Source organism: Petromyzon marinus, unplaced genomic scaffold (genome assembly GCF_048934315.1).
Source record: "Petromyzon marinus isolate PM22_M1 ecotype Great Lakes invasive population unplaced genomic scaffold, UKy_Petmar_22M1.pri1.0 PM_G_Scaffold_11, whole genome shotgun sequence".
NCBI classification, from domain to species: domain Eukaryota; kingdom Metazoa; phylum Chordata; class Hyperoartia; order Petromyzontiformes; family Petromyzontidae; genus Petromyzon; species Petromyzon marinus.
Genome location: NW_027422662.1, coordinates 2,408,692 through 2,433,679, shown reverse-complemented (window position 1 = coordinate 2,433,679; position 24,988 = coordinate 2,408,692). Strand labels below are relative to the sequence as shown.

The window sequence follows — 24,988 nt, the reverse complement described above, 5'->3', positions numbered from 1 at the left end:
CGTCACCTCGACTCTAAACGCCGCTTTTTTTTTCGCGCCCGTTTAAGAAGGGGGGGGTCAGGTCGTCGCGTCGAGTTTAAAATGTTTCATCTTCTTTGCTTTCGGTAAAGTCACGTAGAATGAGAATAAAATAATAAATTGATAAAATAAAATAACACAATAATATTCTCACGACGTTTCGGCCACAACACAAGTGGCCTTCATCGGGTGAAGGGACGAGACTGTCTGGAGGGCGCTCATTCTCCGTGACTTTACCGAATGAACCAAAGAAGATGAATCCTTGCAGTCACGAAAGCTTTAAATCGAAATTTAAAATGTTTGTTCACGCACCGCCCCCCCCGGTCCTTCACTCGAGGCTGAAGGCGACCTAAGGGATCGATTTTCCGGAGCTCAGCCACGTGCAGCTCCGACCTCATCGAAACCGGTGATGTCAACAACGCCGAAAGTTGCGAAGGGCCGAGTTGACACTCGCGACGGGGTTTCACGAACTCGCGACCTTTCCCAATGTATTTCCTTACGTCGAACAAGCAAAAAAAGGGCACGGAATTACTCGCAGATTTTAAGCGCTTTAATTTCGAGCGTACACTTGACGTCGCCCTTACGAGACGGCACTCGATGAACCGATATTACAACAACGAACAGAACAAAATTAACATTTACTTTACAATCGCTACGTATATAATACCACGAAAGTCCACACCCGCCAGTGATGTAATACTGCTCCTGTTCTGTCAAGCGTGTTTATTAAACAGTTTATGGCCAGTTCATTGCTACTGACGTGAACCATGTGTTGCCTATTCCGAATGACCCAGCTTGTTGTTTCACCACTTGACTGGCGTAGCCTTCAAACGTCGACCTACACAGAGTTCGCTCTTCATTGCAAGGCCCGCAGGCCACTAGCGGCCACTGATGGGCCTTTAGCGCGGCCCTCTGACGTGCGCCCCACCCCCGACAATACACAAATGTGAAAACACCCCCCCCATCATCATCATGATGCTGTCAACCCCAGCTGTGGTTTCAAATGTGTGGCCGCCCAACTCAAACTTATCGGCGAAAGTGTCCCCCCCTCCTCTCTGAAAATTGGTGAAAGACACTTTTATTATTCTTGGTTCTTTCGGTAAAGTCACCACCATGTAGAAGGGAAACAATAAAATAATAAAAATATAAAACAATAAAATTCTCACGACGTTTCGACTGCAACACAAAGCAATCATTGTCAGGTGTGAAACCCACAGCAAGAAAATTTGAAAAAAGTGGCGGTTTTTCCTTAACGTCAGCACCACGGAGAGCGATTTGGCGGTTGTTCAGATGGATGAGTCATCAGTCATGTTTCCGCACAACGGAGAGCGATTTGGCAGTTATTCAGACGAGTCCATCCAAACAAACTGCCAAATCGCTCTCCGTGGTGCTAACGTAAAAAAACGCCACTTTTTTCAAATTTTCTTGCTGTGGTTTTCACACCTGACGATGATTGCTTGTGTTGCGGTCAAAACGCCGTGATAATTTTATTGTTTTATATTTTTATTATTTTATTGTTTCCCTTCTACGTGGTGACTTTACCGAAAGAACCAAGAATATGAATCCCTGCAGTCACGAAAGCTTTAAATCAAAACAAAAACACTTACTTAAAACTGAACACCCAAAATATTTTAACCACGGTGGCTAAAAGTCTCCACCCTGGCCACCATTTCACCAAGAACATTGAACGCAAAACATAGCGTTAAAACAACGTTAAAACAACGTTAAAACAACGTCAAAACAACGTTAAAACAACGTTAAAACAACGTTAAAACAACGTCGCTCAAAAAAACACTTATTATTTATTAATCCTCAGGTTCAAAAGCGTAGACATCTGGATCCTCAAACCAGTCAAAGATGTTGCCCCACTCTATTGCAGGACGCTTGCTGGGAGGTAACGCAGAGATCATCCTCCCTCGTTTGACCTTTCTTGTCGACGCAGCTTTTCTTGAGATCTCGCTCGCCTGCCACAAATGAACACATCGAAGACGCCACAACAATACCGGCATCGTCAACAGTCACAAAGATGCGGGATGCAAACGCAGAGGCGCTCACAAAGAAGTACGGCGAGATGCTCCCTTGGGATTACACTGAGAGATGGTGAAAGGAACAACGTTTTCGTCGTCCATCCGCCCGCACCTTCGATTAGCACGGTTGGCTACGCACATACACAAGCACGCACGCACGTACACACACACGCACAGACAACACGAGGGACAGATAATGTACACAGGGTTCGTGGCTACGCACGGTGGTGCGAAAGTAGTTCAACACGTACACACGCACGCACGTACAACACGAGGGACAGATAATGCACACAGGGTTCGTGGCTACGCACGGTGGTGCCAAAGAAGTTCAACACGTACACACACACGCACGTACGTACGTATGTACAGACAACACGAGGGTCAGATAATGTACACAGGGTTCGTGGCTACGCACGGTGGTGCCAAAGAAGTTCAACACACGTACTGCACGGACAACACGAGGGTCAGATAATACACACGGGTGTTTCGTGACGTCGTTCAAACTGTCGAGAGAAGCCACCTTGGGCAGGAGAGGGACGATGGGGACGATGGTCAAGGAAAAAACGGACCGGAGTGGCATCCAACGGAAGATACTCGACCGAGGCGGCGCCAACCGAGGAGATGGAGCGATGAATTGAGCCCCGCGTGCACAGGCGCTAAGTCTGGATCATTATAGATCTGCAGGATCGCGAGAGATGTGGCGATTGCGCGGGGAGGCCTCCGTCCGGAAAGTGGAATGATTACGGCTGATGGGAGTCTCCATGCCACAAAAACAAGAATGTAGAAGCGTGAAAACGAGGGCACCAAACATGTGACATGAACACAATATTATTGTAAACATTAAACAGCATTTACATAAAAGGTGGGGGGGGGGGGAGCACTCAAAAGCTCCACACTGATAGATTCAAGAATCCATGGCTATGCTGCCATCTCCTGACCACCTCGTAGGCCAAGCCTGGTAGTCCCCGGCAGTCTCCCATGCAAGTATTGCACCGGCTAAACCCTGCTTAGTGTCTGTGATCTGACAAGGGTGGGCCCATTTAAATATCGGTCAAAATTGTTGGCTTGAATGGGTGGGTGACCAATCGGGTGACTGGCATTGACGCTGCTATACGCGGACTGGGAATGAGAGCGACCGCCTAGAAGCAATGCAATTAGATAAGTGGACAATAGAAGTGACGGCGCAGAGCTGCAATTGCTGACTCATGCCACACTGCAGGCAGAAGGAGTTCTACAGAGGGTGACCGCTGTCCACGACGTCTTGGAAGGAGTTCTACAGAGGGTGAGCGGCGCTGTCCATGACGTCTTGGAAGGAGTTCTACAGAGAGTGACCACTGTCCACGACGTCGTGGAAGGAGTTCTACAGAGGGTGAGCGCTGTCCACGACGTCTTGGAAGGAGTTCTACAGAGGGTGACCGCTGTCAACAACGTCTTGGAAGGAGTTCTACAGAGGGTGACCGCTGTCAACAACGTCTTGGAAGGAGTTCTACAGAGGGTGACCACTGTCCACGACGTCTTGGAAGGAGTTCTACAGAGGGTGAGCGGCGCTGTCCACGACGTCTTGGAAGATGGTGGGAGTAACCGCAACTTGACCCCACCACACACAACCAGCCGATCGATTAAATGGCACACCCATTTATCCAGAATGAGAAGATGTATTTATATTGGAGGAATCCGATGAGCTATGAAGCTGTTTTTCACAGATGTCCGGTACTATTAACTATTTTTTTTATTTTCCCAGGTAAGGCCCACTGAGCTGTATAGCTCTCGTTCAGAAGTGACCTGGCCACAAATAGCTCAACCAAGTGGCTTATCACGTGGAAATGTATAGCAGCCAAATACTCTAAAAAGCCACGTTTTTAAATGTGTAGGGAACAATCGGAGGACCTGGAGAAAAATCCACGCGACCACGTGGAGAACACGCAAGCTCCAAATATACAGCAGGCGTCAGAGTCGGCATGGAATCCACGACCTCCTGTATGCCAGGTGAGGCCGTTAACATTTCTCCACCGGTAAGAAGGCCATGTCAGACGTCACAACAGCAAACAATACAAGAACACCACAATAGGAGTGCAAAGTATAGGAAAGGTTAAAAAAATGAATAAAAAAATATAAACAAAAAAAAACTAAACCATTTTGATCTTACTCTTTGTTTTTTTCAGTAAAGTCACGTAGGTAAAAAAATCAATAAAATAAAAATAAATGAAAACCAATTTTTTTTTATCTCAGCAGGTAAGGCCCATTGAACGATGAGCTTCTTTTAGAGCGGCGAACTGGCCACAGACGGCAGCTCTACGAAGCGGCTTGCTGCGTGAAACGTTGCTGGAGAGCAACAATGATCTTTTGGAGCGAGAGACAAAAGTGCGTTACGTCGTGGGCATTGTTGAAACCGCAGCGCCCAGGGAGATCAAGCCGGATTGCAAGCGAAGCGCACTCATTCTAGATTGGAAGTTGTCGTGACTGCAAAGGATCCACACACTCTGGCTCTTTCGGTAAAGTCACGTAGGTAAAGAAAATAAAAATAAAGGTTAAATATAAATTAAACCACGACGTTTCGATTGCGACACAAAGCAGTCATCATCAGGCAAAGGGGTCAGCCTCTAAAGGCAAAGTGTTTGTGAAGGTTTGGGGATGGGGGGCATAGCCCAAGTGTAGCACACCAGAAGCACGGGCGGTGCACGAGTGCCAATGTAGCAACAATGTAGCAACGATGTAGCAACAATGCCAATGTAGCAACAATGCCAATGTAGCAACAATGTAGCAACAATGCCAATGTAGCTAACAATGTAGCAACAATGCCAATGTAGCAACAATGCCAATGCAGCAAAAATGCCAATGTAGCAACAATGCCAATGTAACAACAATGCTAATGCAGCAACAATGCCAATGTAACAACAATGCCAATGCAGCAACAATGCCAATGTAGCAACAATGCCAATGTAGCCAACAATGTAGCAACAATGCCAATGTAGCAACAATGCCAATGTAGCAACAATGCCAATGTAACAACAATGCCAATGTAACAACAATGCCAATGCAGTAACAATGCCAATGTAACAACAATGCCAATGCAGCAACAATGCCAATGTAGCAACAATGCCAATGCAGCAACAATGCCAATGTAGCAACAATGCCAATGTAACAACAATGCCAATGCAGCAACAACGCCAATGTAACAACAATGCCAATGTAGCAACAATGCCAATGTAGCCAACAATGTAGCAACAATGCCAATGTAGCAACAATGCCAATGCAGCAACAATGCCAATGTAGCAACAATGCCAATGTATCAACAATGCCAATGCAGCAACAATGCCAATGTAACAACAATGCCAATGCAGCAACAATGCCAATGTAACAACAATGCCAATGTAGCAACAATGCCAATGTAGCCAACAATGTAGCAACAATGCCAATGTAGCAACAATGCCAATGTAGCAACAATGCCAATGTAACAACAATGCTAATGCAGCAACAATGCCAATGTAACAACAATGCCAATGCAGCAACAATGCCAATGTAGCAACAATGCCAATGCAGCAACAATGCCAATGTAGCAACAATGCCAATGTAGCAACAATGGCAATGTAACAACAATGCCAATGTAACAACAATGCCAATGCAGTAACAATGCCAATGTAACAACAATGCCAATGCAGCAACAATGCCAATGTAGCAACAATGCCAATGCAGCAACAATGCCAATGTAGCAACAATGCCAATGTAACAACAATGCCAATGCAGCAACAACGCCAATGTAACAACAATGCCAATGTAGCAACAATGCCAATGTAGCCAACAATGTAGCAACAATACCAATGTAGCAACAATGCCAATGTAGCAACAATGCCAATGTATCAACAATGCCAATGCAGCAACAATGCCAATGTAACAACAATGCCAATGCAGCAACAATGCCAATGTAACAACAATGCCAATGTAGCAACAATGTAGCCAACAATGTAGCAACAATGCCAATGTAGCAACAATGCCAATGTAACAACAATGCCAATGCAGCAACAATGCCAATGTAACAACAATGCCAATGCAGCAACAATGCCAATGTAACAACAATGCCAATGCAGCAACAATGCCAATGTAACAACAATGCCAATGTATCAAACAATGCCAATGCAGCAACAATGCCAATGTAACAACAATGCCAATGCAGCAACAACGCCAATGTAACAACAATGCCAATGTAGCAACAATGCCAATGTAGCCAACAATGTAGCAACAATACCAATGTAGCAACAATGCCAATGCAGCAACAATGCCAATGTAGCAACAATGCCAATGTATCAACAATGCCAATGCAGCAACAATGCCAATGTAACAACAATGCCAATGCAGCAACAATGCCAATGTAACAACAATGCCAATGTAGCAACAATGTAGCCAACAATGTAGCAACAATGCCAATGTAGCAACAATGCCAATGTAGCAACAATGCCAATGTAACAACAATGCCAATGCAGCAACAATGCCAATGTAACAACAATGCCAATGCAGCAACAATGCCAATGTAACAACAATGCCAATGCAGCAACAATGCCAATGTAACAACAATGCCAATGTATCAAACAATGCCAATGCAGCAACAATGCCAATGTAACAACAATGCCAATGTATCAAACAATGCCAATGTAACAACAATGTAGCAACAATGCCAATGTAGCAACAATGCCAATGTAGCAACAATGCCAATGTAGCAGCAATGCCAATGTAGCAACAATGCCAATGCAGCAACAATGCCAATGTAGCAACAATGCCAATGTAACAACAATGCCAATGCAACAACAATGCCAATGTAACAACAATGCCAATGTATCAAACAATGTGAATGCAGCAACAATGCCAATGTAACAACAATGCCAATGTAGCAACAATGCCAATGTAGCAACAAAACCAATGTAGCAACAATGCCAATGTAGCAACAATGTCAATGTAGCAACAATGCCAATGTAGCAACAATGCCAGTGCAGCAACAATGCCAATGTAGCAACAATGTAGCAACAATGTAGCAACAATGTAGCAACAATGCCAATGTAGCAACAATACCAATGTAGCAACAATGTAGCAACAATGCCAATGTAGCAACAATGCCAATGTAGCAACAATGTAGCAACAATGCCAATGTAGCAACAAAACCAATGTAGCAACAATGCCAATGTAGCAACAATGCCAATGTAGCAACAATGCAACAACAATGCCAATGTAGCAACAATGCCAATGTAGCAGCAATGCCAATGTAGCAACAATGTATCAAACAATGCCAATGTAGCAACAATGCCAATGCAGCAACAAAACCAAACGCTGGGGATGCGGGGGGGGGGGGGGGAAATTAACTAGGAAATTAAATAGTCTAGAACCCGGCAGATATGATGGAACAACCAAAAACATCTTCTTGGTTCTTTCGGTAAAGTCACGTAGAAGGGAAATAATAAAATAATACAAATAAAACAATAATTTTCGTATTGTTTTATTTTTACCGAAAGAACCAAGATTATGAATCCAATACTATACAGGCATATCCTTGGCAACTTCATAGCAACACCTGGTATCGTTAGCAGACCCCACAAGGTATATTCAACATCTGCCACAAACAATTTTGCAAGAATTTAAAGTGTAGTGCTAAAGCCTCACTCGGATTGTGCCCGTGTCATCGTCATCGGAGTCACCTGACCCCTCGGCATCAAAAAGGTTCTGAGGAAAATGTAAACAGTGATTAGCACAAATAAACTTGGGCATCTTCAGAGGTCAAATCAATTTCTAGGTTCACCTCCTCCAACCACATCTTGCACACCGCGTGCACTGCAGCCATGACCAATTTCATTCCACAAATGCCTCAATGACGTAGCTGCTGCACTTGGCACAGCCACGTTTCAAAGCTGCCTGAGTCGTTTCAAGGCCCCGGTTATGGTTATTCAGTTGAGGAAATTGTTTCCATTGAAAATCAAGTCACTTGAAGTAATCAATCCTATTCATTAAAACAGCTCATTCAGGGGGGGGGGGCGACGTTTCGGCCACAACACAAGCAGCCATCCTCAGGTGAAGGAACAGAACTGTCTGGACGACAGCGCTCCAGTGAACACCGCTAAGCTTGGCAGCGTCTTTTAAGCTGGGTGGGAGGAGCAGAGCCCCTTGACAAAGGAGTTTACATATCAACAGAGGAATTTATCATTGAAGTAGCTAAGTTAATGTGAAAGATTAGCAGGATGTTAATGTGAGGAATGAGCATGTAACTGGGAGATTAGCATGATGTTAGTGTGAGGAATTAGCATGTAACTGGGAGATTAGCAGGATGTTAGTGTGAGGAATTAGCATGTAACTGGGAGATTAGCAGGATGTTAATGTGATGAATTAGCATGTAACTGGGAGATTAGCATGATGTTAATGTGAGAAATTAGCATGTAACTGGGAGATTAGCAGGATGTTAATGTGAGGAACTAGCATGTAACTGGGAGATTAGCAGGATGTTAGTGTGAGGAATTAGCATGTAACTGGGAGATTAGCAGGATGTTAATGTGATGAATTAGCATGTAACTGGGAGATTAGCATGATGTTAATGTGAGAAATTAGCATGTAACTGGGAGATTAGCAGGATGTTAATGTGAGGAACTAGCATGTAACTGGGAGATTAGCAGGATGTTAGTGTGAGGGATTAGCATGTAACTGGGAGATTAGCATGATGTTAGTGTGAGAAATTAGCATGTAACTGGGAGATTAGCATGATGTTAGTGTGAGGGATTAGCATGTAACTGGGAGATTAGCATGATGTTAATGTGAGGAATTAACATGTAACTGGGAGATTAGCATGATGTTAATGTCAGGGATTAGCATGTAACTGGGAGATTAGCAGGATGTTAATGTGAGGAATTAGCATGTAACTGGGAGATTAGCATGATGTTAGTGTGAGGGATTAGCATGTAACTGGGAGATTAGCATGATGTTTATGTGAGGAATTAGCATGTAACTGGGAGATTAGCATAATGTTAATGTGAGGGATTAGCATGTAACTGGGAGATTAGCAGGATGTTAATGTGAGGAATTAGCATGTAACTGGGAGATTAGCATGATGGTAATGTGAGGAATTAGCATGTAACTGGGAGATTAGCATGATGTTAATGTGAGGGATTAGCATGTAACTAGGAGATTAGCAGGATGTTAATGTGAGGAATTAGCATGTAACTGGGAGATTAGCATGATGTTAGTGTGAGGAATTAGCATGTAACTGGGAGATTAGCATGATGTTAGTGTGAGGGATTAGCATGTAACTGGGAGATTAGCATGATGTTTATGTGAGGAATTAGCATGTAACTGGGAGATTAGCATAATGTTAATGTGAGGGATTAGCATGTAACTGGGAGATTAGCAGGATGTTAATGTGAGAAATTAGCACGTAACTGGGAGATTAGCATGATGTTAATGTGAGGAATTAGCATGTAACTGGGAGATTAGCATGATGTTAATGTGAGGGATTAGCATGTAACTAGGAGATTAGCAGGATGTTAATGTGAGGAATTAGCATGTAACTGGGAGATTAGCATGATGTTAGTGTGAGGGATTAGCATGTAACTGGGAGATTAGTGTAGTGCCGTGAATTCACTCGGACGACAACCGTCTCTTTTTCCGCCGTCACTTTTATTCCATCGTTCCGTACACACAGTAATTCTCTCCGTGCTCCGCCAACTCGGACACTCCGATTTACTTCAGCATTGTCCGTGCATCACCTTCCACACACAGTGTTTCTTCGCCTATCTCTTCACACACAGTATCTTCCCTTCCACACACAGTGGTTCGTCTTCTATCTCCTCACACACAGTATCGCCACTATTTCTTCACACGCAGTGACTTCCATCTATTCACACACAGTGACTCTATCTATCTCCGCTAACGCTGACTCTCCCCATCGCTATTTACTGTCTTTGGGGTCCGGCTCTCTATCTATTCTTCCATAACATTTCCAGCTGTCTTCTTCGTATCTCTTCACCTCTCGCCAACAACTGCCCAGCAACAACTCTCCAGCAACAACTCCCCAGCAGCAACTCTCCAACAGCAACTCTCCAACAGCAACTCTCCAACAGAAACTCTCCAACAGCAACTCCTTTCCGTTCAAACCACCTCGCGTTTTATCCCCTCTCGCATTAGCCTTAATGAATTGCCACGTGGCTCGCTGGCCGTTTCCCGCCAGCCCGCACCTGTCCCCTTCATCAGACATTCAGACACCACCACTTAACGCTAACAGCCTCTCGACCAATCACAGCCCTCGTGCCACGACTCCCTTAATTACTTGGGTTTGTTTACGCCACTCGCGACTCGACCACCTGTTCGACCTCGTGTGACCCGTTCTCCTTGTCTGTCTGTATGTACTGTATATGGCCAATTCCTATGCACATTATCTACCCCACTACATTAGCATGATGTTAATGTGAGGAATTAGCATGTAACTGGGAGATTAGCACGATGTTAATGTGAGGGATTAGCATGTAACTGGGAGATTAGCATGATGTTAGTGTGAGGGATTAGCATGTAACTGGGAGATTAGCATGATGTTAACGTGAGGAATTAGCATGTGACTGGTCCATAAACAGTTCAGGTTTAACCTGGTCGAGTGCAGGCACCATTGGTGCCGCGTCAGCGAAACCTCGACATCTACGTGAGGAAGACGTCGGAGACCCTCACCTTGCCTGCTGCCCTGGCCTTGTCACTTCGCTTGGATGGCATCGCGCCAGACGCACTTTCTAGGAGTTGTTCATCCACCTAACGTACATTCATAAATATCGATGAAGATAAATCGTGCACATGCATAGATCCTGCAATTAAACAAAAATTCTTCTTTGGTTCTTTCGGTAAAGTCACGTAGAATGAGAATAAAATAATAAATTGATAAAATAAAATAACACAATAATATTCTCACGACGTTTCGGCCACAACACAAGCGGCCTTCATCAGGTGAAGGGAGCGAGACTGTCTGGTAGGACAGCGCTGGAGTGAGAGAGCCACGTTCAGATCACGGCTTTTAAGCTGTGTGAGAGGAACAAAGAGCCTTGACGAAGGAATTAGCATAAAATTTAGCATTGAAAAGGCTGAATGATTAGCTTGTGACTGGTCACAGAAATAGCTATGTTAAAAGTTAAAGCATACACATCCGCAGAGGCACCCATTGTTAAAAGGAATTAGCATAGAATTTAGCATTGAAATAGCTAAATTAAGGCATTCGCTTGTAACCGCTACAGAAATAGTTACGTTGAAGTCAGAGCATACACATTCACCGAGGCACTTAGTACAAATCAAAACAGGAGAATTTAGCATTGAAATAACTAGGCGAATTTAGCATTGAAATAACTGGGTGATTTGCTGGTGACTGGTCACAGAAATGACTACACATCTGAGCTATTCACAGTACTATATAGTGAACCAATAAAAACTAAAATATAAATTACCTTCATGTTATCAATAAACTCTATATTCTCCATCAGCTAAGCTACCAACCATAAGTCGTTATATATCACAATGCTATATGGCGAAAAAATGGGTGGATTCTTACCCTCAAATTTCCGTACCACGGATAGCTACGGGCCCCGTTCAGACGGACGAGTTCGTCCATGGTCGGAACAGAGGAGGGGGAGAGAGACAGCTGCGAAGCCCTAGTATACTCCATGTTGTAAACCATACCATTAACCGTGGTGTGAGAGGTATTAAGAGGCAATGCTGGCGAAAGAGCTGCGGTCTGAAGGTCATCGTAAAATTACAATTAATTAAGAACAGAAATGATTTAACACATCTTTCCAGTGGTTACTAAGCCTGAATCCATCTTCTCGGTTGAAATTGTCTCTGTGCTTGTATATGTGAATGGCCTCATGAACGAATCTCTCATGGTAGCCAGTTGGTTTGCAAAGAACCTCCGTCTTGGAGAAGTCAATGTCATGTGAGCCCACTGAATTGTAACAGTGATCTGCCACGGCCGAGGAGTTCGTCTTACCGTGTTTCAAGTCTGCTTTATGTTCGCGGATGCGGTCCGAGATATGTCTTTTGGTTTCTCCAATGTAGCTACTACCACAGAGGCACTTTAGTTTGTAAACGCCCGGGTACTGTATGTCTGGAAGAGCATCTTTTACAGATGGAACTAAATCACGGATTTTGTGTACTGTGTTGAATCGGACCTGGATCTTGTGTTTATTCAGGATTTTGGAGATCTTTTTAGTGACCCCTGCAATGTAGGGTAAGGTGATGGTTTTGAGTGGCTCCACAAGAGGATCCTTCTTCATGACTGGAGTGATGGCTTTGCGGATTGTGTAGTCGGAGTAGCCATTAGCCCTGAGAGCCTGGTGTACGTGCTTGAGTTCACTGGTAATGTGTTCCTGGTCGGAAATGCATTGGGCTCTATGGTATAGAGTCTTGATGAGGCAGTTCTTCTGGGATGGATGGTGGTGGGAATCCGGTTTCAAGTAAGCATCTGTATGGGTAGCTTTCCTGTAGACAGAGTGACTCATTGAACCATCATGTCTCCTTTTAATTAAGACATCCAGAAAGGGTAGTTTGCCATCTTTTTCGACCTCCATGGTAAATCTGATGGCTGGGTGTATGGAATTGATGTGGTCGCGGAATTGGTCTAGAGCAGGCTGGCCATGTGGCCAGATGACAAAGGTGTCATCAACGTACCTCTTCCATAAGGTCGGGCGTAGAGTGGCAGTCTGGATGGCGTCAGTTTCAAATTTTTCCATGAATACGTTGGCTACAACCGGAGATAGGGGGGAGCCCATTGGGGTGCCCTCAGTTTGTTTGTAGAAAGTTCCATTCCAGGTGAAGTATGTGTTGGTTAAGCAATGTCTCACCAGGGGGGGTACATCAGTATGCAGTCCTTGATGAACCAGGTCTTCAATGATAGCGATGGTGTCAGGTACCGGGACTTTGGTGAACAAGGACACCACATCAAAACTGACAAGCAGGTCGTTTGGGGACAGGGAAATGTCTTTGATTGTCGATACCAGGTGAGTAGAATTTAGTACCGCAGAGGTGGTTTTTCCAGTGAAAGGTCGCAGTATATCAGCCAGAAAACGTGCCAGTTTGTAGGTGGGGGAGCTGATAGTAGAGACGATGGGACGAAGGGGTGTATCTTCTTTGTGTATCTTTGGAAGGCCATATAATCTTGGTGGTCTGGCAGCAGAGGGTTTCAACAAGAACTGTTTGTTCTCATCAATTAATGCTGTTGAATCAGAGATAATTTTGTTCGTTTTGGTGACCAGGCTGTTGGTGGGATCTCTTTTTATTTTTGTATAGCTGCCATCGTTGAGTAGTTCTTGAATTTTGTTGTTATATTCTGTTTTGTCCATGATGACAGTGGCATTGCCTTTGTCGGCTGAGAGAACGACAATATCATCCCTCTTTTTTAATTGAGATAATTCAAAACGTTCGTCTTTGCTGATGTTGCTAGGTGGCAACTTAGCGTTTTTGAGGGTTGCAGCGATTTCAGATCTTGCTACGTCTGCAGAGATGTGACTCAAGCTCTTGAGTGCAACGTCGACATGGGCAATGATATCATTAACCGGTAAGTGTCTCGGTGTGACAGCAAAGTTTAGACCTTTAGCTAAAACGGATTTCAGACCATCAGAAATGGAACTGTTACTGCGATTAATTACGACTTTGTTGACGTCTATCTTTTCGGTGTGTGGATCCGATTTTTTGCTGGAGAGGTGATTGAATTTGGAAATCAAATTGTCCCTACATTTGTTCGACATAGTGGCAGCCGAAGAGGTAGTCATATTGTCTACATGTTCCCAATCCGATGTAGACATTGTTGCTGTCAATTTTAAGTGTGATTTGTAGAGTGTCTTGTCTAACTGATCGAGTTCGGTGCGTGTAAGTCTGATTTTTTCCGAGATAAGAGCGAAGCTAGTTCTAGCTAGAATTCGTTTTGCATTGAGAGAAGTTGCAACAGCAGAGGTTAGTGTAAATGCGGTTGGTATTACCTTAGAGTCGCGGCATCTCTTCAGAAAGGTGAGAGACTCGATTAGTTGAGCCTTCTTATCCCAAAGTCTGTTGAATGATCTGAAGGATGTGTGGAATCCCTCCCCGTAGAGGCGGTTAAATTTCGATTTAAAGCTTTCGTGACTGCAATGATTCATCTTCTTTGGTTCTTTCGGTAAAGTCACGTAGAATGAGAATAAAATAATAAATTGATAAAATAAAATAACACAATAATATTCTCACGACGTTTCGGCCACAACACAAGCGGCCTTCATCAGGTGAAGGGAGCGAGACTGTCTGGTAGGACAGCGCTGGTAAAGTCACCACGTAGAAGGGAAACAATAAAATAATAAAAATTAAATTACATTTTATTATGTTTTATTTGTAATACTTACGTAGAAGTGAAATAATAAAAATAAAATAATATTTTATTATGTTTAAATTGTGTTACTTACGTAGAAGGGAAATAATAAAAATAAAACAAAATAAAAGAATCTTTTATTATGTTTTATTTGTATTTCTTACATAGAAGGGAAATAATAAAATAATAATATTTTATTATATTTTATTTGTATTACTTATGTAGAGGGGAAATAATAAAATAATAAATAAAATACTCTTTTCTTATGTTTTATAAATTAATAAAAATAAAACAAAATAAAATATTATTTTATTTTTTATTTTTTACTTAGAAGGGAAATAATAAAATTAAAACTAAATAAAAAAATATTTTTATTTTATAAAAAAATAAAATAATAAAACTAAATAAAATAATATTTTATTACGTTTTATAAAGTAATAAAATAACATTTTATTAAGTTGTATTTTTATTATTGTATTATTTCCCTTCAAGGTGACTGAAAGAACCCAGAAGTAGTAGTGGTCTAACAATATTCTATTGTTCACACATCCCACCTGACGCAGCAGGTCCATGACAAACACCCTCAGGACGTAGCTGCAAGCCGTAACTGGCCCCGGCGTGCGTGTTGGACAATAGAAATAGGTTTTACCCTTTTAACTGGCACAAAAAACTGACACCTTTATTCAAGGCATCATGTCTGCAATAACCACAACACAGGCAGTCAAAATGCAAACAAAAAGACAACTCTGATAATATTTGCACTGTCCTTGAATTTGATTGGTCTACACCCGAGACGGCTTTTTCTTAGAGCCTAGTCTCCACTGGTGTTGGACCAGAAGACGCCAAAAGCTGTACAACACCAGTGGAGACTAGGCTCTAAAGAAAGCCGTCTCGGGTGTGGACCAATCAAATTCAAGGACAGTGCCAATATTATTATCAGAGTTGTCTTTTTGTTTGCATTTTGACTGCTTGTGTTGTGGTTATTGCAGACATGATGCCTTGAATAAAGGTGTCAGTTTTTTGTGCCAGTTAAAAGGGTAAAACCTATTACTATATCTTGTTACTGGCAAAGGAGGTCTCATAGTGTTGGACAATCTTCCTTTCTCCTCGTTGTGCAAGCGTGCCGATGTCTCTGTCGCCAACGGCGGGACGGGGGGTGGGACAATGAGCAAGAGGCGGCGAGTTCCCACCGTCTCAACAAGAAGAGAATGTCACCCGTCGGGGAGGGGGTTTGACGCCGCCACCTCAGAGTAACAACCGTAGCTGCTCGATCTTCTTTGGTTCTTTCGGTAAAGTCACCACCACGTAGAATGAGAATAAAATAATAAATTTATCAAATAAAATAACACAATAAAAACTCTCACGACGTTTCGGCCACAACACAAGCGGCCTTCATCAGGTGAAGGGACGAGACTGTCTGGAGGACAGCGCTGGAGCGAACACAGCCAAGCTCAGATCGCGACCTTTAAGCTGTGTGAGAAGAAACAGAGCGCCTTGACAATGGAATTAGCATAGAATTTAGCATTGAAATAGCTGAGTGATTAGCTTGTGACTGGTCACAGAAATGTCTATGTTAAAGTCAGAGCATACACATCCACAGAGGCACCCCTTGACAAAGGAATTGGCATAGAATTTAGCATTGAAATAGCTGAGTGATTAGCTTGTGACTGGTCACAGAAATGTCTATGTTAAAGTCAGAGCATACACATCCACAGAGGCACCCCTTGACAAAGGAATTGGCATAGAATTTAGCATTGAAATAGCTGAGTGATTAGCTTGTGACTGGTCACAGAAATGTCTATGTTAAAGTCAGAGCATACACATCCACAGAGGCACCCCTTGACAAAGGAATTGGCATAGAATTTAGCATTGAAATAGCTGAGTGATTAGCTTGTGACTGGTCACAGAAATAGCTATGTTAAAGTCAGAGCATACACATTCACAGAGGCACCTAGTACAAATCAAACAGGAGAATTTAGCATTGAAATAGCTGAGTGATTAGCTTGTGACTGGTCACAGAAATGGCTATGTTAAAGTTAAAGCATACACATCCAATGCTAATTCCTTTGTGAAGGCGCTCTGTTTCTTCTCACACAGCTTAAAGGTCGCGGTCTGAGCTTGGCTGTGTTCGCTCCAGCGCTGTCCTCCAGACAGTCTCGTCCCTTCACCTGATGAAGGCCGCTTGTGTTGTGGCCGAAACGTCGTGAGAATTTTATTGTGTCATTTTATTTTATCAATTTATTATTTTATTCTCATTCTACGTGGTGGTGACTTTACCGAAAGAACCAAAGAAGATGAATCCTTGCAGTCACGAAAGCTTTAAATCGAAATTTAACTGTAGCTCGAGTTTCATCATCTCGCTCGCTACAAAATCAAACATGCGCTCTTTCTCATCTCTGAATGCGTCGTTTCTTGAATTGCATCATTGCTGCTGTTGCTGCTGCTTGAAATAGAATGGGCTAATGGAGGTTAAGGGGAGGCAGAGTGTGGAACGAGTCGTAATGGGGTTCATGGGAAAAGTGGCACGCTTGGGTCTCCTGTTAACGTCTTTTTCTGAAATAAAGTGGTTGAAATATTTAAAAAATGACCTTTGAAAAATTGACTACACGGGTAAGAAATACACTGCTAGGTGTTTGAGTAGAGTGCAACAATGGTTATTGCTACACTGCCACCCACAAGGTCAGCCCAACAGCCTATAGCACGTCCATGTGTGGTGGACGTCTGCCCAAGATCCAGGCCGAGGCCTGCTTCACTTGCGAGATCGGGCACATTCCGGGGTGATCTAAATACCCAACTCTATGCGGTACACCGTCACACCGAAACCCTATCAGACCGTACCCACACCATGAAGCACACCGCCCCACACCATTACACAACACCGCACCAACATCGCACGACACCACAATGCCGTGCCACCGCAACGGGGCGTTTCACGACAATTTGTGAGCTCCGCCAACACTCGTTTGAGATTATTACAACGATAAGCCTTGTTAAAATTAAACATTGCGTTTTACCAACCTGTCCACGTGACGCGACCGGAACCGCTGACTTACCTGCGACCGAGGGACACGTCTTCACGTTAACGTGCGCTTACTTACAACGTTACCAACGGGCAATCTCCACGCAGTCATCGACCCCGGGAAGCCCGCAGGTTGACAAAGTGCCGTCGAAGCAACTCCATGGACGCCTGCCGCTCCCTCTGCAGCTCGTCGCGCGTCCACCAGAGTCCGGCCTGCAGTTCGGCCAGCGCGCATTTGTAGCGCAGCTCCATCTTCCCGTGCAGGGCGGCCTCCTTCAGCAAAGACTCCTGAGACTTCACTTCCTGTTCCAGCGCCCTCAGTTGCTGCCGCTGCCGCAGCCACGCCGAGTGAAGGTCCCTGCGGCACCGTGACGCCTGGCGCTGGGTTGCACTCACAACCTTCACAAGCAAACACAACCTGCATTACACTCACAACCTTGACAAGCAAACACAACCTGCGTTACACTCACAACCTTCACAAGCAAACACAACCTGCGTTACACTCACAACCTTCACAAGCAAACACAACCTGCGTTACACTCACAACATTCACAAGCAAACACAACCCGCGTTACACTCATAACCTTCACAAGCAAACACAACCTGCGTTACACTCACAACCTTCACAAGCAAACACAACCTGCGTTACACTCACAACCTTCACAAGCAAACACAACCTGCGTTACACTCACAACCTTCACAACCAAACACAACCTGCGTTACACTCACAACCTTCACAAGCAAACACAACCTGCGTTACACTCACAACCTTCACAAGCAAACAAAACCTGCACTACACTCACAACCTTCACAAGCAAACACAACCTGCGTTACACTCACAACCTTCACAAGCAAACACAACCTGCGTTACACTCACAACATTCACAAGCAAACACAACCCGCGTTACACTCATAACCTTCACAAGCAAACACAACCTGCGTTACACTCACAACCTTCACAAGCAAACACAACCTGCGTTACACTCACAACCTTCACAAGCAAACACAACCTGCGTTACACTCACAACCTTCACAAGCAAACACAACCTGCGTTACACTCACAACCTTCACAAGCAAACACAACCTGCGTTACACTCACAACCTTCACAAGCAAACACAACCTGCACTACACTCACAACCTTCACAAGCAAACACAACCTGAGTTACACTCACAACCTTCACTTGCAAACACAACCTGCGTTACACTCACAACCTTCACAAGCAAACACAACCCGCGTTACACTCACAACCTTCACAAGCAAACACAACCTGCGTTACACTCACAACCTTCACAAGCAAAAACAACCCACGTTACACTCACAACCTTCACAAGCAAACACAACCTGCACTACACTCACAACCTTCACAAGCAAACACAACCTGCACTACACTCACAACCTTCACAAGCAAACACAACCTGCGTTACACTCACAACCTTCACAAGCAAACACAACCTGCGTTACACTCACAACCTTCACAAGCAAACACAACCTGCACTACACTCACAACCTTCACAAGCAAACACAACCTGCGTTACACTCACAACCTTCACAAGCAAACACAACCTGCGTTACACTCACAACCTTCACAAGCAAACACAACCTGTACTACACTCACAACCTTCACAAGCAAACACAACCTGCGTTACACTCACAACCTTCACAAGCAAACACAACCTGCGTTACACTCACAACCTTCACAAGCAAACACAACCTGCGTTACACTCACAACCTTCACAAGCAAACACAACCTGCGTTACACTCACAACCTTCACAAGCAAACAAAACCTGCACTACACTCACAACCTTCACAAGCAAACACAACCTGCGTTACACTCACAACCTTCACAAGCAAACACAACCTGCGTTACACTCACAACATTCACAAGCAAACACAACCCGCGTTACACTCATAACCTTCACAAGCAAACACAACCTGCGTTACACTCACAACCTTCACAAGCAAACACAACCTGCGTTACACTCACAACCTTCACAAGCAAACACAACCTGCGTTACACTCACAACCTTCACAAGCAAACACAACCTGCGTTACACTCACAACCTTCACAAGCAAACACAACCTGCGTTACACTCACAACCTTCACAAGCAAACACAACCTGCACTACACTCACAACCTTCACAAGCAAACACAACCTGAGTTACACTCACAACCTTCACTTGCAAACACAACCTGCGTTACACTCACAACCTTCACAAGCAAACACAACCCGCGTTACACTCACAACCTTCACAAGCAAACACAACCTGCGTTACACTCACAACCTTCACAAGCAAAAACAACCCACGTTACACTCACAACCTTCACAAGCAAACACAACCTGCACTACACTCACAACCTTCACAAGCAAACACAACCTGCACTACACTCACAACCTTCACAAGCAAACACAACCTGCGTTACACTCACAACCTTCACAAGCAAACACAACCTGCGTTACACTCACAACCTTCACAAGCAAACACAACCTGCACTACACTCACAACCTTCACAAGCAAACACAACCTGCGTTACACTCACAACCTTCACAAGCAAACACAACCTGCGTTACACTCACAACCTTCACAAGCAAACACAACCTGTACTACACTCACAACCTTCACAAGCAAACACAACCTGCACTACACTCACAACCTTCACAAGCAAACACAACCTGCACTACACTCACAACCTTCACAAGCAAACACAACCTGCGTTACACTCACAACCTTCACAAGCAAACACAACCTGCACTACACTCACAACCTTCACAAGCAAACACAACCTGCGTTACACTCGCAACCTTCACAAGCAAGCAACCTTGCGTTACAGTTGTGAGCAGATTAACGCGAAAATTCCCCAAGCATTAACGTTTGCAAACCAACCTATGTTGATGCTTTGAGATACTAACCTTCACTAAGTATGTTTTATATTCTGATTCGCACGGTTGCCTACATACGGCGCAAAAGACGTTCAACATACTTATATATAAAATTATTTTCCCATATTTAACCTTACTTCAGTCTACAGGGCCTCTTCTACTTACACACGAGTTATATTCCAGAGGTCTGTTCGTAAGTCGATTTGTTCGAAAGTCCAACTTTACTCCTGTCGATTCCCAACGTGTTGTACGGCGTGTACACTCAACACGGGGAATGGGTTTACAAGTTGTGTAATCTCCTGTAGATGTAGATGCCAACTTGGGAGGTTGAACTTACGAATCTCGGTCCGAACAGGCCAACTGGACATACGGACAGGGGTTTGTTCTTATCGCTGAAAGTTCGTAAGTCGAATGTTTGTAAGTAGTGGAGTCCCCGGATACCACGATGTTAATTACGTGCGTGAAATAGCGCTCAACAAAGCCCCCCACACTGAGTCTGGAGACTTTTTCTGGAGTGTGCCGCTTTGCAATTCTTCTTTGCCGACACCAACAAGTGTTTGGGCTCCGTGTGGGGAAACAAAAATGACAGCACGCAGAGAAACCCCACAAGTACAAAAGTGTCACACTAAACACCACCATATTCTGAACCGCTGAAGGTTTTAGAATTCAAGTACTAACCGCGTTCGCCCCTGCTTAGCCTCTGAGATCCGTTGAGATCAGGTACATTTAGTGTGATTTGGTAACAGGCAGAATTTAAATTTTTGTTTTTTATGGAAAGGAAATGCACGCAAAGCGCTTCCTCAATCTACTGGATGGATGAGGCCCTGTCCACGCCACGGAGTTCATGGGGGTTATTTGACCATACTTCGCCAGAATGGTCAACGAGACTTTCTGAAGGCGAGGAGCATGGACGTGGGATGCAGCGAGCAGCCCCGCCGTGAGTCCTTGGCACAATCCACACTCAACCCACTTAGCTTCTTAGATATGACAAAATCGGGCGCATTATGGGCATATTCAGTCATACATCCTACATAGACCATTCAGTTCCGTCAAAACACATCGGGCGAGGAGAGAGCAAAGCGATAGATGACGTTACTGTGCTTCCTCTCACCTCCTGCAGGGCTCCAAGCGACTTCTCAAGCTGCTGCACCTCACGCTCGAGCTTCCGGCAGCGCGTCGCCCGCCCGTCCGCCTCCTGCCGAGCGGCCAAACCCACCTTCAGGTCGTTCTGCAGGCACTCGCAGCGAGCCCTCGGCTCGCCCCCGGCCGCTTCCGACGCGCTCGGCGCGGGCTTCGGCCCGCGAACCCGCACCGCGTCGTCGTCGTCCTTCCTCCTCCCTCCGCCGTCCCGCCTCAAGGCGGCCGCGTCCTCCTCGCCCCGCGAGCGCCTCGCCCCCGTCGCCAGCTCCTCGACGCCCACGCCGCCCGCGCGCCTCTCCGACTCGCGAGGGGACCCCGCGGAGTCGTCTCGCGCGGCACCGGCGGCGGCGGCGGCTCCCTCGGGGTACTCGCGGCCAACGACGACGCCGGCGCCTCGTTCCGGCCGGGCTCCACGCGCCGCCGCCGCCGCCACCGCCGCCTCCGCCGCCGCCTGTTCTCCGGACACGGTGCCGTCAACGTCCTTCGGGCGCCGCGCTCGGCCCTGGCGAGCCTGTTCCCCCGCCGCCGGCAAAGTAAATGGGACCTCTCGTCAGTCGGCTCGTTCGGCTCAAAGTTGACGGTGGGTCACGCCGTCCCTTAAAAGGCAAACAAAAAAAAACCACGACCATTTCATTCCCTTTAACGTGACTTTACCGAAAGAGCCAAGAATATGAATTACTGCAGTCACGAAAGCTTTAAATCAAAATAACCTCGGCGCGTTTCGTATTAAAACTGGTGGCAATGCTTTTGCGGTATTCGAGTCGCGACTTCCAGATGACGACGGCAAGCGACGCGCTCCGGACTGCGCTTCTGCGGCCGTCTGGAACGCTCTTCCCTTCCGACATCAGGAAGCCACCGGAGCTATGCCACTTGTTAATTCGTCTCGATTGAGAAACTCGTTTCTCTAGTTCTAGATTTGAAGCTTTCGTGACTGCAAGGATCCATACTCTTTGGTTCTATTCGGTAAAGTCACGTAGGTAAAAAATAAAACAACAAAAATCACGACGTTTCGGCCACAACACAAGTGGCCTTCATCAGGTGAAGGGACCAGACTGTCTCGAAGACTTTCACTCCAGCGTAGTCTTCGAGACAGCCTGGTCCCTTCACCTGATGAAGGCCGCTTGTGTTGTGGCCGAAACGTCGTGATTTTTGTTTTATTTTTTACCTACGTGACTTTACCGAATAGAACCAAAGAGTATCATTTCTTTAGAAGTGCTTCTGCTGTGTCTAGCTTGTTTGTCCTTCCCCCCACCCCCGTACCTCCGATTATCGCGGTTGGCTACGTACGGTGCAAAAGAAGTTCAACGTAGACGTGCGGTCGATCATCGATAATGATAATCCGACGGCGTCGTGGGGCGTGTGAATGCGCCGGATTTTAAATACCGACGGATAATCACTGTGCACGGACTGTACTCACTGTGCCCGGACTGGACTCACTGTGTCTGTGATGGACTCACTGTGCACGGACTGGACTCATTATTCCCGGACTGTACTCACTGTGTCTGTGATAGACTCACTGTGTCTGTGATGGACTCACTGTACCCAGACTGGACTCACTGTGCCCGGACTGGACTCACTGTGCCCGGACTGGACTCACTGTGTCTGTGATGGACTCACTGTGTCTGTGATGGACTCACTGTACCCAGACTGGACTCACTGTGCCCGGACTGGACTCACTGTGCCCGGACTGGACTCACTGTGTCTGTGATGGACTCACTGTGTCTGTGATGGACTCACTGTGTCTGTGATGGACTCACTGTGCACGGACTGGACTCATTATGCCCGGACTGTACTCACTGTGTCTGTGATGGACTCACTGTACCCCGACAGGACTCACTGTGTCTGTGATGGACTCGCTGTGTCTGTGATGGAATCACTGTACCCGGACTGGACTCACTGTACACGGACTGGACTCACTGTACACGGACTGGACTCACTGTGTCTGTGATGGACTCACTGTGTCTGTGATGGACTCACTGTACCCAGACTGGACTCACTGTGCCCGGACTGGACTCACTGTGCCCGGACTGGACTCACTGTGTCTGTGATGGACTCACTGTGTCTGTGATGGACTCACTGTGTCTGTGATGGACTCACTGTGCACGGACTGGACTCATTATGCCCGGACTGTACTCACTGTGTCTGTGATGGACTCACTGTACCCCGACAGGACTCACTGTGTCTGTGATGGACTCGCTGTGTCTGTGATGGAATCACTGTACCCGGACTGGACTCACTGTACACGGACTGGACTCACTGTACACGGACTGGACTCGATGTGCCCTGGACTGGACTCTCTGTACCCCGGACTGGACTCACTGTACCCAGACCACGTGGTTTCGTGGTTTTGGTTTTGCCGGGAAATGCGCTGAGCTGACGCTTGCCGTCGCAAGCCAATCGCCGCATCGATTCCTCGACATCTAAAGTCGGCGCGATTCCTCCCCGTCGAATCCTGCTTGATGAGAAATCAACCAATCGCCGAAGAGATTCTACGTCCCGCGCGCATCGATTGTCGACCGTCACGAATCGACCGTCGCGATTCGATGAGGCGACTCCGACCTCCGCCGACTCCGAGGCCCACGGACGAGGCGGCCACCGCTTTCCTGGTGGCCACGCGGAGCAGCAGGAGGGCCTGGGTGAGACACGCGCTGTGGACACGTGACACCACCTGCTGTGGACACGTGACACCTGCTGTGGACACGTGCCACCTGCTGTGGACACGTGCCACCTGCTGGTGGTGTACACACAGAGACACACACACACACAGAGACACACACACACAGAGACAGACACACAGACACACACACGCACAGACACACACAGAGACACACACAGAGACACACACAGAGACACACAGACACAGAGACACACAGAGACACACACACACAGAGACACACACACAACACACACAGACACACAGAGACACACACACAGAGACACACGCACACAGAGACACACGCACACAGACACACACACACAGACACACACAGAGACACACACAGAGACACACAGACACACAGACACAGAGACACACAGAGACACACACACACAGAGACACACACACAACACACACAGACACACAGAGACACACACACAGAGACACACGCACACAGACACACACACACACAGAGACACACAGAGACACACACACACAGAGACACACGCACACACAGAGACACACACACACAGAGACACACACACACAGAGACACACACACAACACACACAAAAACACAGAGACACACACACACAGAGACACACACACAACACACACAGACACAACAACAACAACCGCCATTCGCCACTAAGTGGCGGTGACGTCACCACGACGCTTGTGCCAGGCTATTTGCACCCTGATGCCACGTGACGTGTCGAACGCCCCCTGGCAGGAGGTCACGGGGCAGACCCAGGTGCCACGGGTCGACTGACTGAGATGACTGGCTGATGCACCAACTGTGCCCCCTACTGTGCCAACCTGCTGTGCTTTAGCCACCCGGCGCTCCGCTCGTTGTTGTGAGCGTCGCTCCTCTGCCCTCCGTTGTTGTTGGAGGGCGACTACCTCCAACTGCCCA

General features: G+C 46.0%; 1 protein-coding gene across 1 annotated transcript; it reads right to left on the bottom strand.

Annotated features, from left to right (window-relative positions):
- Nucleotides 1–553: 553 nt before the first annotated feature.
- On the bottom strand, nt 554–23,823 carry LOC142908965 (uncharacterized). Its single transcript, XM_076059648.1, has 6 exons — nt 23,737–23,823; nt 21,389–21,961; nt 17,475–17,794; nt 10,731–10,808; nt 7,692–7,751; nt 554–1,982 (listed from the first exon to the last, which is right to left on the bottom strand). The coding sequence occupies exons 1-3, from the start codon at nt 23,821–23,823 to the stop codon at nt 17,504–17,506; spliced, it is 951 nt and encodes a 316-aa protein (XP_075915763.1). The 3' UTR covers nt 554–1,982; nt 7,692–7,751; nt 10,731–10,808; nt 17,475–17,503.
- Nucleotides 23,824–24,988: the final 1,165 nt, after the last annotated feature.